Source organism: Cynocephalus volans, chromosome 3 (assembly GCF_027409185.1).
Source record: "Cynocephalus volans isolate mCynVol1 chromosome 3, mCynVol1.pri, whole genome shotgun sequence".
Lineage (NCBI taxonomy): Eukaryota > Metazoa > Chordata > Mammalia > Dermoptera > Cynocephalidae > Cynocephalus > Cynocephalus volans.
In genome coordinates, this window is record NC_084462.1 from 123,492,180 (window position 1) to 123,505,525 (window position 13,346).

The following is a 13,346-nucleotide window of genomic DNA, read 5'->3' on the forward strand; positions in this document are numbered from 1 at the left end:
TTAAAAATTTAACTATATCACAGTAAAATTTAACAATATAAGAAGACTCTGGAGGATTTCCATTTTTAGTTTCAGCTATACAATATTTTTAAATGTGCTAGCAATGTTAGAAACATACCACTCTAGGGCAATCAACCAAAAATTCTTTCTAATACAGCTATAAAATGGTAATAATCTTGTTACAGTAGAACCAACAATACATGCCCAAACTTTCCTTACAAATGTAATGGCAGATATACTTTTGAAGCTGGAAAGATTTGTGGGATTATCCAATTCAATCTTCTCTCTTCATAGATGAAGAAATTAAAGTGATTTGTCTAAGACCACAATGGTAGTTAAGGCAAAGCGAGGTAGAGAATCCAGGTTTTGACTTCCACTTAGTTCATGCTGTTTCTTATAATTAAACTGTGTGCTTGAATACAATGGTCTCATTGAAAGTAATAGGAAAAATTATAACTGGCATATTTTAGAGAAGTGTATGATGGCAATTGTGGAAAAAAGTTTTTAGGTACTTATTTTTCCATTCAAAATGAAAATTTATTTATTAATTGATATGGAAAACAATTATTAGGTTTAAAACTTAGAAAAACAAAAAAAATTGGTAACTGAAGGGCAGCTTTTTTTTTTTTTTATCATGTTGGAATTAGATTATAGACAATATGGTAAAGCCAGGGAAACTGCATATAGCCTCCAGTTGACTCATTTTTCAGATCGTTAAAAAAGGACTGAAAAGAACATCTAGGTAACAACACTACGATAGAACCTATTAACTATGGCAATAAATAGATGCCTCATTTTGAGGCCAGGAGACTATATCAGTAACAAGGGAATTGTGCCACATAATCCTTTTAATTAAAGATGAAATCTGTGACCAGAGTTTTATTTATTTAGTTTATTCATTCATTTTTTATTGTTGAATAGCAAGTGAACCAAGGAAGTAAACAGGGTTCTTTCCTGCAGAACGTCCACAAAACAGACTTGCTCAAAAAGCATGTAACAAAAACACATTGGGAAAACATTACAGATGGTTAGGATGTTTTTTCTTTCATCTTAATTCTTCAAATTAATGTAGTTTGGTTCCTATGGTAATATTAATAGTATATAACCTATTTACTAGACCCTTCGTAAATCCTAAGATATGCTGTGAAATAGCACAAAATCATAAACAGTGCTTGATGTTCTTTCTAAAGCATGCAAAAAGGTCACACTGTCACCAAAAGAAAATGAATTTCTTCAACTTAATTGCGTCCTTCTTCGACTGTATTTTAAAAAGTCATCAGTTCCAAATCTAGGCTAAATCACATCATTAAGCATTTACGACTTAGAAAACTGGTCTACAGACTGCTCTACTACTCTTTGCTTGTTCATCTACTAAGATATGTATTTTTGTGCCAATGATGTGAAAAGTTGTGGTGGTTAAGTTCCAAATGTCCATGAGCTTACTTGATTCCTGGAGTGGAAATAAAGTTTTTAAAAGTAATAGTTTTTTTTTTTTCTTTTAAGTAAGGTTATACCAAGGAATTATTGATAACCTTGTTAAGTGTATTAATGGCATTGTAGTTATATACAAAAATGTCCATAATTTTCAGAGCTGCATACTTTAGTGTGTAGGATAAAAAGACACCGATATCTGGGATTTAATTTAAAATACTTTAGTAAATAAAGGAAGTAAATGTGGCAAACCTTTAAATTACAGAATCTGGGTGATAGGAATAATAGGGGTTCATGTGTCTAGTTTCTGTGTGTGTTCAAAATTTCATAAGGAAAATTAGAAAACAAGGAAGTCATTTCTCTGATTGTATAATGTTGGCAAGTTCACTTAACTACTCTGTGCTTCAAGTTCACCATCTGTAAAATAGGAATAATAAAGGAGCCTACCTCACAGAGTACATGGGCCTTACAGTCCCATGACCCCAGTGGTATCTCATGTGATGGGTGTGTAGATTCTAACAGGACTTTGGTATGGAGGGTGTGTGGTTTGAGAAGATGGGACTAAGATCAAAGACTCTTCCCTCAGATAACTCTCTTTCTTTTTTGCTCTGAACTAAAATTGTCCTTTTGAGGTTTCTAAGAGTGGGATTCTTTTTTGAAGTAACTAGAAACATCTGAATTACAAAATAGGTGAAAAGGTAGCCTAACTCTAGCCCCCATTTCCTCCCTTTTCGTGGTCCACTTAAGAGATACAATAGAAGAGTACAAATGATGAATGTTCAGGTACAAAAACAGATTGACCTGGGCCCAGTGTTTCAGGTGATGAGACCAGTGAGGTGGCAAGAGGAGAGAAGAATCCTTGTGCAGGATACCACCTGCTTCTTCCTTTTCACTTAATCCTACCATCTTCAATCCATAGCTCCTATGAGGGTTATCAGACCTAGCCAAATTCCAAGGAGTAATGAGGTTACATAAAGCAGAAAAGTGCGGGAGAAAGGAGGAAAAGGAAAATTCCAAGTGACTACAGTAAGGAAGACCAGGAATAAATAAATTAATAAGCACCCACAAAAATAAAATGAGTAAAAACAACCAAAAAGAAAAAATTATTTTAGATACATTTAGAGCAATTAAAAGGGCATTGTAATGTTAGCAAACAATTGCATCTAATTTTTTATAGTTATATTCCACTTCCATAATACCTCCAGTTAAAAATAAATACAGAATCAGACTACATGTCTTTCTCTGATCCCAAGCCACCATCACCTCTTGCCTAGAGTACTGCAAAAGCCTCCTGGCTCTGCTCATTGCTTCTACTTTTGCTCTGCTACAAGCTATTCTCAACACAGCAGCCAGACTGATACTTTTGAAGTATCAAATCATTGTCACTCTCCAGCTCAAAACCCTTTCATTGCTCCTCATCTCAGAGTAAAAGTTGAAGTTCTTACAAGAGCTAAATAAAGGCTTACAGATTTCCACATCACCTTCCTCCTTACCTGGTGATCTCCTCCTCTACATCTCATTGCTTTTGGTGCTATCTCTCTTAAACAGGCCAGTCTTACTCCCACCGCAGAGCCACTCTACTTACCGCTACTTCTGTCTGGAATCACCTCCCCCAGAGAGATATATGGCTTGCTCCTTTCCCTTCCTTCAAATACCATTTTAGCAGTTGAGTCCTTCTTTAACTTTCCTGTTTTAAATAGCAATCCTCCTTCTACCTCCACCACTCCCTTCTCCCTTCACTGCTTATTTTTATTCATAGCATATACTTGTATTTCTAACTGAGACACCATACTAATATATTTTACTTATTTGCTTTTGTCTTCTTTTTCTGTTAGAATAAGCTCTGTGATGGCAGGGATTTTTTGATTACTGCTGTATCCCCAGCTGCTAGAACAGCGCCTGGCATCAATAAATATTTAACAGTGTATTTACCTTAGTTCATGGCAAAAACTAAAGTCTATTTAGCTATACCTCACACATCACAAATTTAGGCTGCAGAGCAGTTTTCAGTTACATTATACACTAGGAAATTGTCTAAAATAACATATTTGCTATGGTTTAAATGTCCCCCTAAGCTCATGTTGGAACTTAATCCCCAATATAGTATTTGAAAGGTGGAGCCTTTAAGAGAAGATTAGACCATGAGGGCTGTACTCAGTGAAGGGACTGATTAATCCATTCATGGATTAATGGGTTAACGGATGAATGGGTTATCACGGGAGTAGCACTTGCAACTTTATAAGAAGACGAAGATGCACATTAGTAGGAGCTCTCGCGCAGCCCTCTTGCCATGTGATTTACTGTGCTGTCTGAGGACGTTGCAGAGAGTTCCCACCAAAAAGAAACCCTCACCAGATGTCTGGATGTGCCCTCTGAACCTTGGACTTCCCAGCCTCCCAAAATGTAAGAAATATATTTCTTTTCTTTTTAAACTGCCCAGTTTCAGGTATTCTGTTATAAGTAATAGAATACAGATGAATACAATACTTGTTCAAAAAACAAAATTCTTTTCTCAAAACCTCTGATTTGCATCTATCTTTTCAACCACAGTTATTGAAAAACATACAACTTAAATATGTACATTAAAATTCCACTGAAAAGAGACAAATTGTTTTCTTTTTAGCATAAGAATTTCTTCATGAATTAAACAATCACCACAATTTTTTTTTTTTTTTTTTTTTTTTTTTTTTTTTTACAGGATTTGATGAAGTACTTTTATTATAACAGATTCAGGTATCATTCGACACTCTTTCACTTCTCACAAATATGCTGTTGGGATGATTTGGGAAGCATCAACAAGATCTAACAAATGTCTTGAAAGAAATACTGTTTGGATTTAAGGTTTTGAAAGCTGCAAAATAGTACATCCAGAAGAAGCCTTTTATGTAAAAATACAAAAAGAATTCCAGGTTGCAAGAAAGATGAATGAAAATGATTTATTTAACTCTGGAGAGGGAAAGAAGAAAAAGGATAGATTGTATATTGGTTGTACATGTAACTTTTTTTTTCATAATATTCTGATGAAAAAATGGTAAAATATTTACATCAGTTAATCCTGGGTTGTATTATTTTACATAGAAGGCTTTGTGTTTGAACATTTTATTTTAAAAATAAAGAACTTAAATATGTAGTAAAACATTTCAAACTATAAACTGTGTATAATGCAAAAACTATCCATGGCAGCAGCTCTATGTTTGAATTAATAATTGCTAAAATTCATGAGCATTTACTATATGACAAGAACTTTACTAAACATTTTACTTGTCTTATTCATTAAATTATCTCAATAACCATATGAGGTAGGCACTATTACAGGTCACTTTTTACTGATATAGATTTGGAAGGTTAGAGCAGAGACTTCCTTCATCTTGTTAATTGCTAAATCCTTGATATCTAGGAAAGTAACTAGCTTTGAGGACACTGATGAATGTTTAAATGCAACAAAATCATTTCATAAAACAAACATATACTTTACAAAATAAATATATATATTATAATTCTACAGATGTAGCAGTGAATGAAACAAAGTCTGACTTCTTAGAGCTTATTCTGGTGTGAGGAAAAGACAATAAAAAAAAGTTGAGAAGTGCCATGGAGAAAAATAAAACAGGTTAAAAAGAAGAGAATATGAATGAAGTCATTAATAAAAATGCAAGATTGTGTTTGTAGAGACAATATTCTTTGGGTATCTTGCACTCTTACATATATTGCTTGTGCCAGACTTTAAGTTCCTGACAACTAAAACTATTTCTCAGGCATGTTTCTCAGGGTTGAGAGATGATGTGCTATCTCTTCCCTTACTTGGACAAAGATCAGGCTTGCTTACTTATTGCTATAAATGCAGTGAATCCCCCAACCTCAGTGTTCCTCATTTGTGATACAAACCTGCTGCTTATGTAGCATCCAGTGGGGTCTATTGCGTTACCCTGTGGAATCAATGCAAACATGCTGAAACTAATGCTACTTTCTGTGCTGTGAATAATAAAGATGTTTGTCTCTAACCCAGGAATCTCATGTCTCAGTAACAGCTACTTTATTAGCTTGGAAGCAGGGTAAAATCAAATTCCAGACCTCACAGAGTCAGTAAGGTGGGTACCTAGGATTCAAACCTAGGCAATCACCACAATTTTTGATAGTTTTATAAGAAGCTACAAATATAGATTCAGTGTCTTAGTTTGGGCAATTCTTATAAAACAGTATTAAATGCCTATGAGCTCAAGAAATATCCCTCAAGGTCAAACTGTAGAGTGCTGAAAATGCTTAGTCTTTTTCTCAGATTCCTTTGAACTGGTTAACACAACTTAGACCCAAAGCTTCTGAAATTTCAGGCACGATGACCTTGTTCTCTCTTAAATGGATGAGAATTGGGGAATTAAATCTGGGGAGATGAAAGGTAGTTTCCTTTCATTCCAGAGAATCCAAAATTATTTCTTTGATGTAATAAATAGGACCAGAGGAAAAGTGAAAAATAAAAAATGCAGCGTAAATTAGAGTTAATACAGCTAAGTCTAATCAGCTATGGAAACGGTATACAAAATAACTATGTTCTTTAAAAAGACGCTCTTAAAAAGGTTAAAACTGTTCCAATGCCATAAAGGAGATCATAAGATATATATATATTTTTTCCTTTTTTAAATTGATAAGAGCTAAAATATTCCACATCATTGCAGGAAATTCTCTTAGATCAGTTCTATTCTTCTTAGTCCATGTTCAATATCAAGTATTTCTACACCCACATAATGCACTTTAATAACATTATTTCCCCTTCTTACAAAATGGTGATGAACAGCCACAGCCAAATCAAACAAACAAAAACACTTTAGAGAAATGCTGTCCAATAGAACTTTCTTCCATGGATGGAAATGTTCTATTTTATGCTGTACAACATAGTAGCCACTAGCCACATACGACTATGTAGCACTTGAAATGTAGCTAGTGTGACCAACTGAATCTTTTATTTAGTTAATTTAAAATTTAAATATTATCTGAGATGTTCTCCCAAAAGAAAAAATAAATAAAAAGAAGAAAAAAAAAATAAGATAAAATTTAAATAGCTGTATGTAGCTAGTGGCTACCACATTGGACAACACAACATTAAAGCCCATAAACAAGTCACTGGCCTACAACAGTACTCCTTATTACCTTTATTAAGACCCATTAACTGGAAGTTATTTCCCAGAATTTAAAAGTTCCATCTAATAATTACCATCACCTCCAAATCCCAAAGGTTATACACAAAAGGTATATTTAAATAAAATTAACACTTAAAATTGCTACTTAACATGCTATTAAAAGATAATTTTAGCAGTAGTAAGGACAAGACAATTGAGTGATAAAAAATATTTCCTTCTTCCTTTTCTCTTACTACCAACATCCAGCCAGCAAGTCCTCTCGACTCTCCTTCCAAAATATATTCCAAATCCATCCACTTTTTTCCATCTCCACTGTTTCCACCATAGTCCAAGCTACTATCATCTCTTGCTTAGGTTACTGCAACAGCTTCACTACTGGTCTCTTTGCTTCCTGTCTTGCTCCCTCTTATAATTCATTCATTATATAGCAGCAGAGTGATAGTCTCAAAATGCAAATTAGATCACATTATTCTTGTCCTTAAAATTTCTTCAATGATTTCTTCTATTCTTAGAACATAATCTAAACCTTCATTCCACAAGCCCCCACAACCCCATTCCTTCCTCTCTTTGCCTCTCAGTGCTCATCATGACACCACTGTTAGCCTCACTTGCTATGGTCCTGTCACACTTTCTTTCCTACTGCTCCAACAGACAAAAAATTTGTCTGGTTTAAGGCCTTGATGCTTACTGTTTCTTGTGCTTGGAATGTTAATTGCTAACATCTTCAGATGAGCGACTTCTGTCATTCATGTTACAGCTCAGATGTTCTTCTCAAAAGAGGTCTTCCCTGACCACTCTATCTAATGTTGCCACGTAGTCACTTATTACACAGTCCTCTTTTCATTATTTTCACAACCTGAAATAATCTTTCTCTTATTTGTTTACTTGTTTCTGTCTGTCTTCCACCTCTAGAATGTTGACTCCATGAGAACTGGGAGCTTGTCTTCACTGCTTGGCACACAGTAGGCTCTTAATATTTGGAAGAAAGAAACCGATTTTATGTGACTATCATCTTAGGTCTTATATAAATTGGTCAAGTTGGATGCACTCTTCTAAGGCTGCCCAAGAATGAACACATTAAAATGGAAATAATGTAATCACTTCACTCAAAAGATGCTCAACAGCTTCATTTAACATAGTCAGAAAAAATAATATTTTACTTTATTTATTTTTTGAGTTTTACTTCCTGTTCTCCATCTACCAGTTTTCAATAATTGTAAGAATGTACCCATGGTCTAGACAGAGCCCTGATCCCTCTAACAGCAGTCCTATCAGGAGATTAATTTCTTTAGCCTCCTTTCTCAATGACTTTGAGGATATCCCTAGGCAACCACTTTAATTTGTTACTTTTAAGGTAAAGTATCTGTTGGGCATACATTGTCTCACGCTTTTTTCTAGAGGCAACTACCTCTTGGGCACTGTAGACTGGTCAGAGTCCCAATATATTTTAAAATATTTTTTCTGTAAATGGGCTTCTTTAAGCAAATAATAATAACAATAACAAAATAAACTCTCAATAATGAAATGCTATTACATGTATTTATTACACTATGGTGGGGAAAATATTTCAAGAAAAATAAAGCTGAGGACTGTTGGCAATAACACCTCCAAGGCATTTCTTCCCATCTTAGATAGTAACCTGAAATGTTCAATGTTCAAAAGAATTTTTAATCTTATTTAAGATGTATTTTTAAATGGCCTTACTAGTTATAGTGTCTCGGCAGACTGATGTTGAGGAGACAGTCAATATAAAGGTAAGACTTTCGTTCATTGTACATATCAAATCAACAAGAACAAACCTAAGAATTATTAATAGGCCCTTTACTACTAAGAGGGTATATAAGCAAACATAGTCATTAAATGGTCAATCTATATACATGCAGTTAGAGCCGTAACCCAGAATTTTAACAAGAAAATCGACCTTATACAAAATCTCTCTACTTTTTTACAATACTCATTTTTTTAAAAAAATTTTATTTTGTCGATATACATTGTGGCTGATTATTGCTCCCCATCACCAAAACCTCTCTCCCTCCTCCCTCCCCCCTCCCCCCCAACAATGTCCTTTCTGTTTGCTTGTTGTATCAACTTCAAGTAATTGCACAATACACATTTTTAAAAAAGGTAATGCCCCCAATTTAGCATTTCATCCAAGAAAAGCTTATGTAAAGTGTTTATATAGTCCAGAAAATCATAAAGCAGATAATGGCAGTGTACCTATGGCTATTGTTTAAGAATAAGTATTTTTAGCAACTGAGTCTATTATAATAAATCTTATTGATTACGAGCTCTTTTTTCCTAAGTATTCTGAAATATGGCATTTCAACAGACAGCACTCAACTTCACTAGATTAAATGTTAAAAATGCATTTCTAAATTTGTTTTCAGCTTCTAGGTACAATTTCTTGCAAAACAGCTGCAGAAGAATTTCAGCCTATTGAACCTATAATACAGTTGAATGAGTACTTACCGTATTTCTGTTCTTACTATTCATCAAGAAGGCAGGTATCCTCACCACCTGTAGAGAGGGATGTCTGAAACCTGAAGGACTATGTTTTACCCTCCGAGAGGCACTTCTGTACTTCCTTGATCCTCATTAGTTGTTCCTAACACCTAGGATATCAGTATGGCAGCTATAATCAACTGAGAGTACATATGCATACATAACCCAGGAATCAAGCAAAACAAAATGCCAATTATCCTCTCTCTGAGATCAGTACTCTTGAAAAGCTCCCACAATTCAAGGTTATAGTTTTAGTTCTTTTCCTGAGGGGCATAAAAATAACTGTAATAAAGCAAAATAACAGCCTGAATTCTATGAATTGTATAAAGAAATTCAGCATAAAACGTGGAAGCAGAATGTATATGATCTGATGTGATTCATACCCCCTAACCCTTTTTTACTTACAGAATGGCAGAAATCAGAAAGCAATACCACTTTAGGTTAACTTGGAAATGTAAAGAACAATGTCAAATGTTCATTCTTTTCATTAGTTATTACAAGTTATGGTTTGAAAAACCAAACCAAACCAAACCAAAAACACAAATGAAGTTGTTTATTCACTACGGTCTGGGTCTTCACTGAACTGAATTCTGTAGTTTAAATGATTATGGAAAGAAATAATAGGCTTTATCAGAGTTTCCGAATAAGCAACTTGGTTTAAACCATTTCCAAATTTGTTAAAATTTAAAAGAAACTAGTCCCATTTTTAACACTCATATTAATACTTCTAATATTACTAGAGTATTTTAAAACATTTTCAGAAGTAAAGGTGAGATCAACTTATTTCCAAACATATAAAGATAATTTATATTATTTCAAAAAACCCTTTGAAATATCATTAGTACAAATAATCATGCAATTACACTTTAATTTCAGGCATATACAATGAATGTGCTACTAAAGCACCACAACAGGTAACACCATCCCTACAGTAGAAGACAAGCAATCCTTAAAATCAGGGATGACAGTCTGCTGTTTTTGTAACAGAAATGATAGCTGACCCAGAAGGGCAGGTACATGTGATCTTACAGATAAGTAGATATAAAGTGGTAAATAAAAGTGCCTATATAATGCCTGCCTGCCATCCATCCATCCATCCATCCATCCATCCATCCATCCATCCATCCATCCATCCATGTATCCAAACATTATTAAAATACCTAAAAGGAACTAGGCATTGCTTGAGGTTTGTTCTTACTTGGACCAAAGGCACACATTTTTTGGATAGCTGCACAGAAGTACTATCTGATCTCAGGTCAGAAAAATCTAATTGGTACTCACTGAATTCACCCCAAATCTTGGTCTCATTAGTAAGTGTTCACTGACTCTGAATCTTTTCATCTTTTGAGTCAATTGGTCCTGTAGCTATATGTTCAACTCTGGGAGTCTCCAACCTGATCAAGACCAACTTTTAGCCTCAACAGCCTCCCTTGCCAAATAAAATCAAAGTAAGGAAATGGAATGGTTTGATGTGAAAAGCTGCGTGAATACATAGGTCACTGGAATAATAAACCCACGCTCCAGATACAACTTGGAGCTATGTGCTTATATCTTGATGTTTTGATTGAGACACAGAATTTTAGAACAAGGCCTGATCTCAACCTTGTCCGACATAACGTTGGCAGTGTATTTACTGCAAAAGTAAGGACACTGCTCTTGGAGAAAAACAATGCTGTATGACAATGTGTGTATCACTTGACCCTATTCGGCGTCAGTTTCTTTTCTATAAAATAGGAATAATAATCACTGCCCTGTCTGATTCACAGGGTCACTGAGAAGCTCAAATAAGGTAGTGAATGTGAAGATACTCAAAAACAGCTAAACTATTATGACTGTGAGGAACTCCTTTTTTGAACGTTTGAACTTTCTTCCAACTCAAGAGTTTTTTTGAAAGGTTAGCTAGAATATCCAGACACAGAAAATCTAAATTAATAGGGTTTTGGAGAAGGCGATAGAGAAATAAAGAAAAATGATGATCAGGATACTAGGTCAGAACATAGGGAATTAGTTCTAGCATTACTCTCAAGTCCTGACGCAAAACCAGGATGGTTACTTTGCAGACACTGGCCAGCACTCCTTCTTCCCCACAAGCTGTACTGTGTTACTTTTAGGTGAATTACTGGAGACAAGTGGAGTCTTGAGGTGCATGGAGAAGGACTCCCAACTGAAGATCAACCTCTTCCTCAATCCCTTTAACAAACACTCCTACTCTTAGGGCCTGGCCCAGTTAATCAAAAACTATTTCCGGATAAGAAAATGGCTGTTAAAGACTTCCTGAGGGAGATTCTTGTAACTATGAGACTTGAGTAGCACACCTACCCCTTCCCACATCATGAATTTTATATTTCTAATGGACAGGTTCTGAGACAGAAAACCCGAGTGATGTTTTGTTTCTCCCAAGACCCACCCACAGGCCTTACCCTCCAAGCCTCAACTCTACCGTTATAAAATGAAGAATGACGACACATGTCAGCTCCATCCCAAGGACACCCGAGAGAATGAATGGGACAGTGCCTGGAAGGCGCCAGGAGTGACAACTGATAAACACCCGAGTCCATAACTGTTTATAAAGTGTCATGATGAGTCCGGTTGTGCTCTTCCGCCTCAAGAAAACCGCCCGGTTAGAACTGACACCCCAGTCACTAAAGTCGACGCAGAAGTGGACCGGGCGCGTCCGCAGGGAATCTCTTTGCGAGTAAGGGTAAGGCAGCACGGGGCCCACGCAAGCCTACCTGTTGTTCCGGATGCTGACCAGCACGCACAGCACCAGCTCCAAGTAGGTGCGCAGCACTTCCAGCCAACGAGTTGAGAGCTGCAGGGCCTCGACTTCTTCCCCTCCAGTCCCGGTGTCCGCGCGGCCTCCGTCGCCTGGGCCGCCGCCGCCGCTCAGGTAGTTCTCGGCGGCGAACTCAACGCGCAGCTCTCGCACGAACCAGCCGCACTTGCGCATGAGGAATTCGAGCCGAGGCTGCTCCGCGGGAGAGACGCGGAGGCAGATGCGGAGCTGGGGCCAAAGAGCCGGGTAGAAGAGGCACTCGCGCCAGTGCGAGCAGGAGGCTGAGGCCCGCAGCCGGTCGGGGGCGGACAGGAAGGAGAAGATGTGCACGATCAGCTCGCTGGGCAGCGATGCGGCGCCCGCCGCCTGTCCGCACAGAGCCATCCGGTCCCGCCGCCAGCTGCCGGCCGCCGGCCGCCCCCGCAGTCCTCGGAGCAGCCCCCGCAGCCGTCGCAGCTGCTGCAGCCGCTGCCGCCGCCACCGCGCCACCCGGGGGGCCCCGGCTCGGGTTCGAGCTCCCGGCGGACGGGGCTGCGGCACTGACAAGAACAACAACATCAATGACAAGGAAGAAGTGGGCGGAACCGTCGTGGGTCTCGGCGGAACCAAGTGGAGCACAAGTTGCGGAGAGGGGGAAAGGCCTCTGCGGGGACAGCCTACATATAATCAGCCTGTGGCCTCTCAAACTCTACTCACGAGCGTCCGAGGCCTGAACCATCAATAACTTCAAAACCCTCGCTTGTACCATTTAAGGGGCCGGAAGCGGCAGCGCTTACCTTAAGGAAACGGCAGCCCTCCCCGCACCTGGAGGCGGAGGCAGAGCAGTGGTAGGAACTGACTTTGACGTCATCGGGGGTGGGAGGAGCCGGCGCGGATTCGCGCGACTTCCGGAAAAGGGGAGCTCCTGGTTGCCGGTAGGGAAGGGAGACGCGGCACGTGACCCCTGACGCATGCAGGCCGGTGGGGCGGAGCGGGACCCGCCACGGGCGACTCCCCACGCCTCACGGCCACCGCTGTGTCCCCTCAGGTCTGTGAGTCGGCCAACTTGGGCGTTCGGTTGGTAGAAGTGGCGCAACTCCGGCTCAGTGCCAGAAGTCGTGACGCTTCTCTGTGAAAGTTTCTAGTGGTTGGGCTGGAGACTGTGAGCCGACGTGCTAGCATGCAGGATCCTTCGCAGCCGTCCCATCCGCTCTGAGTGGTGGTAGCAATTTCTGAGACTGCGCCACTAAGCGGGGAAGCGTGCGGACTCGCGGACTAACCCTGACGGGACGTGTCGAGGGAAGAGAGGCGTGGGGCGGGGCGGCCAAGAGGCCGGTCGGAGGCTGCACGGGGACCGTCCTCCTGGTGGGACCATGCAAATTGATTTCCGCACACACACACTGGTGTTGGGGAAGGAGTGAGGACAGCGCCACCCTTTGGATTTTAGAGGGATTGAAAAAGAATTGGCAAACGAGTCCGAGATCCGCAGGTTGCTTATCAGCCTCTTCTTCAGGCTTGGGGAAGGG

The 13,346-nt window shown here is 38.8% G+C and overlaps 1 protein-coding gene across 1 annotated transcript in view; it reads right to left on the reverse strand.

Moving 5' to 3' along the window:
• Window positions 1-12,548, reverse strand: part of FBXO33 (F-box protein 33) — a 46,325-nt gene extending 33,777 nt beyond the window's left edge. Inside the window, exon 1 of the mRNA XM_063090656.1 lies at window positions 11,798-12,548. Within this exon, the coding sequence (XP_062946726.1) occupies window positions 11,798-12,399 (602 nt within the window). The 5' untranslated portion in view covers window positions 12,400-12,548. The remainder of the gene's footprint in view (window positions 1-11,797) is intronic.
• Between the last annotated feature and the right edge of the window lie 798 nt (window positions 12,549-13,346).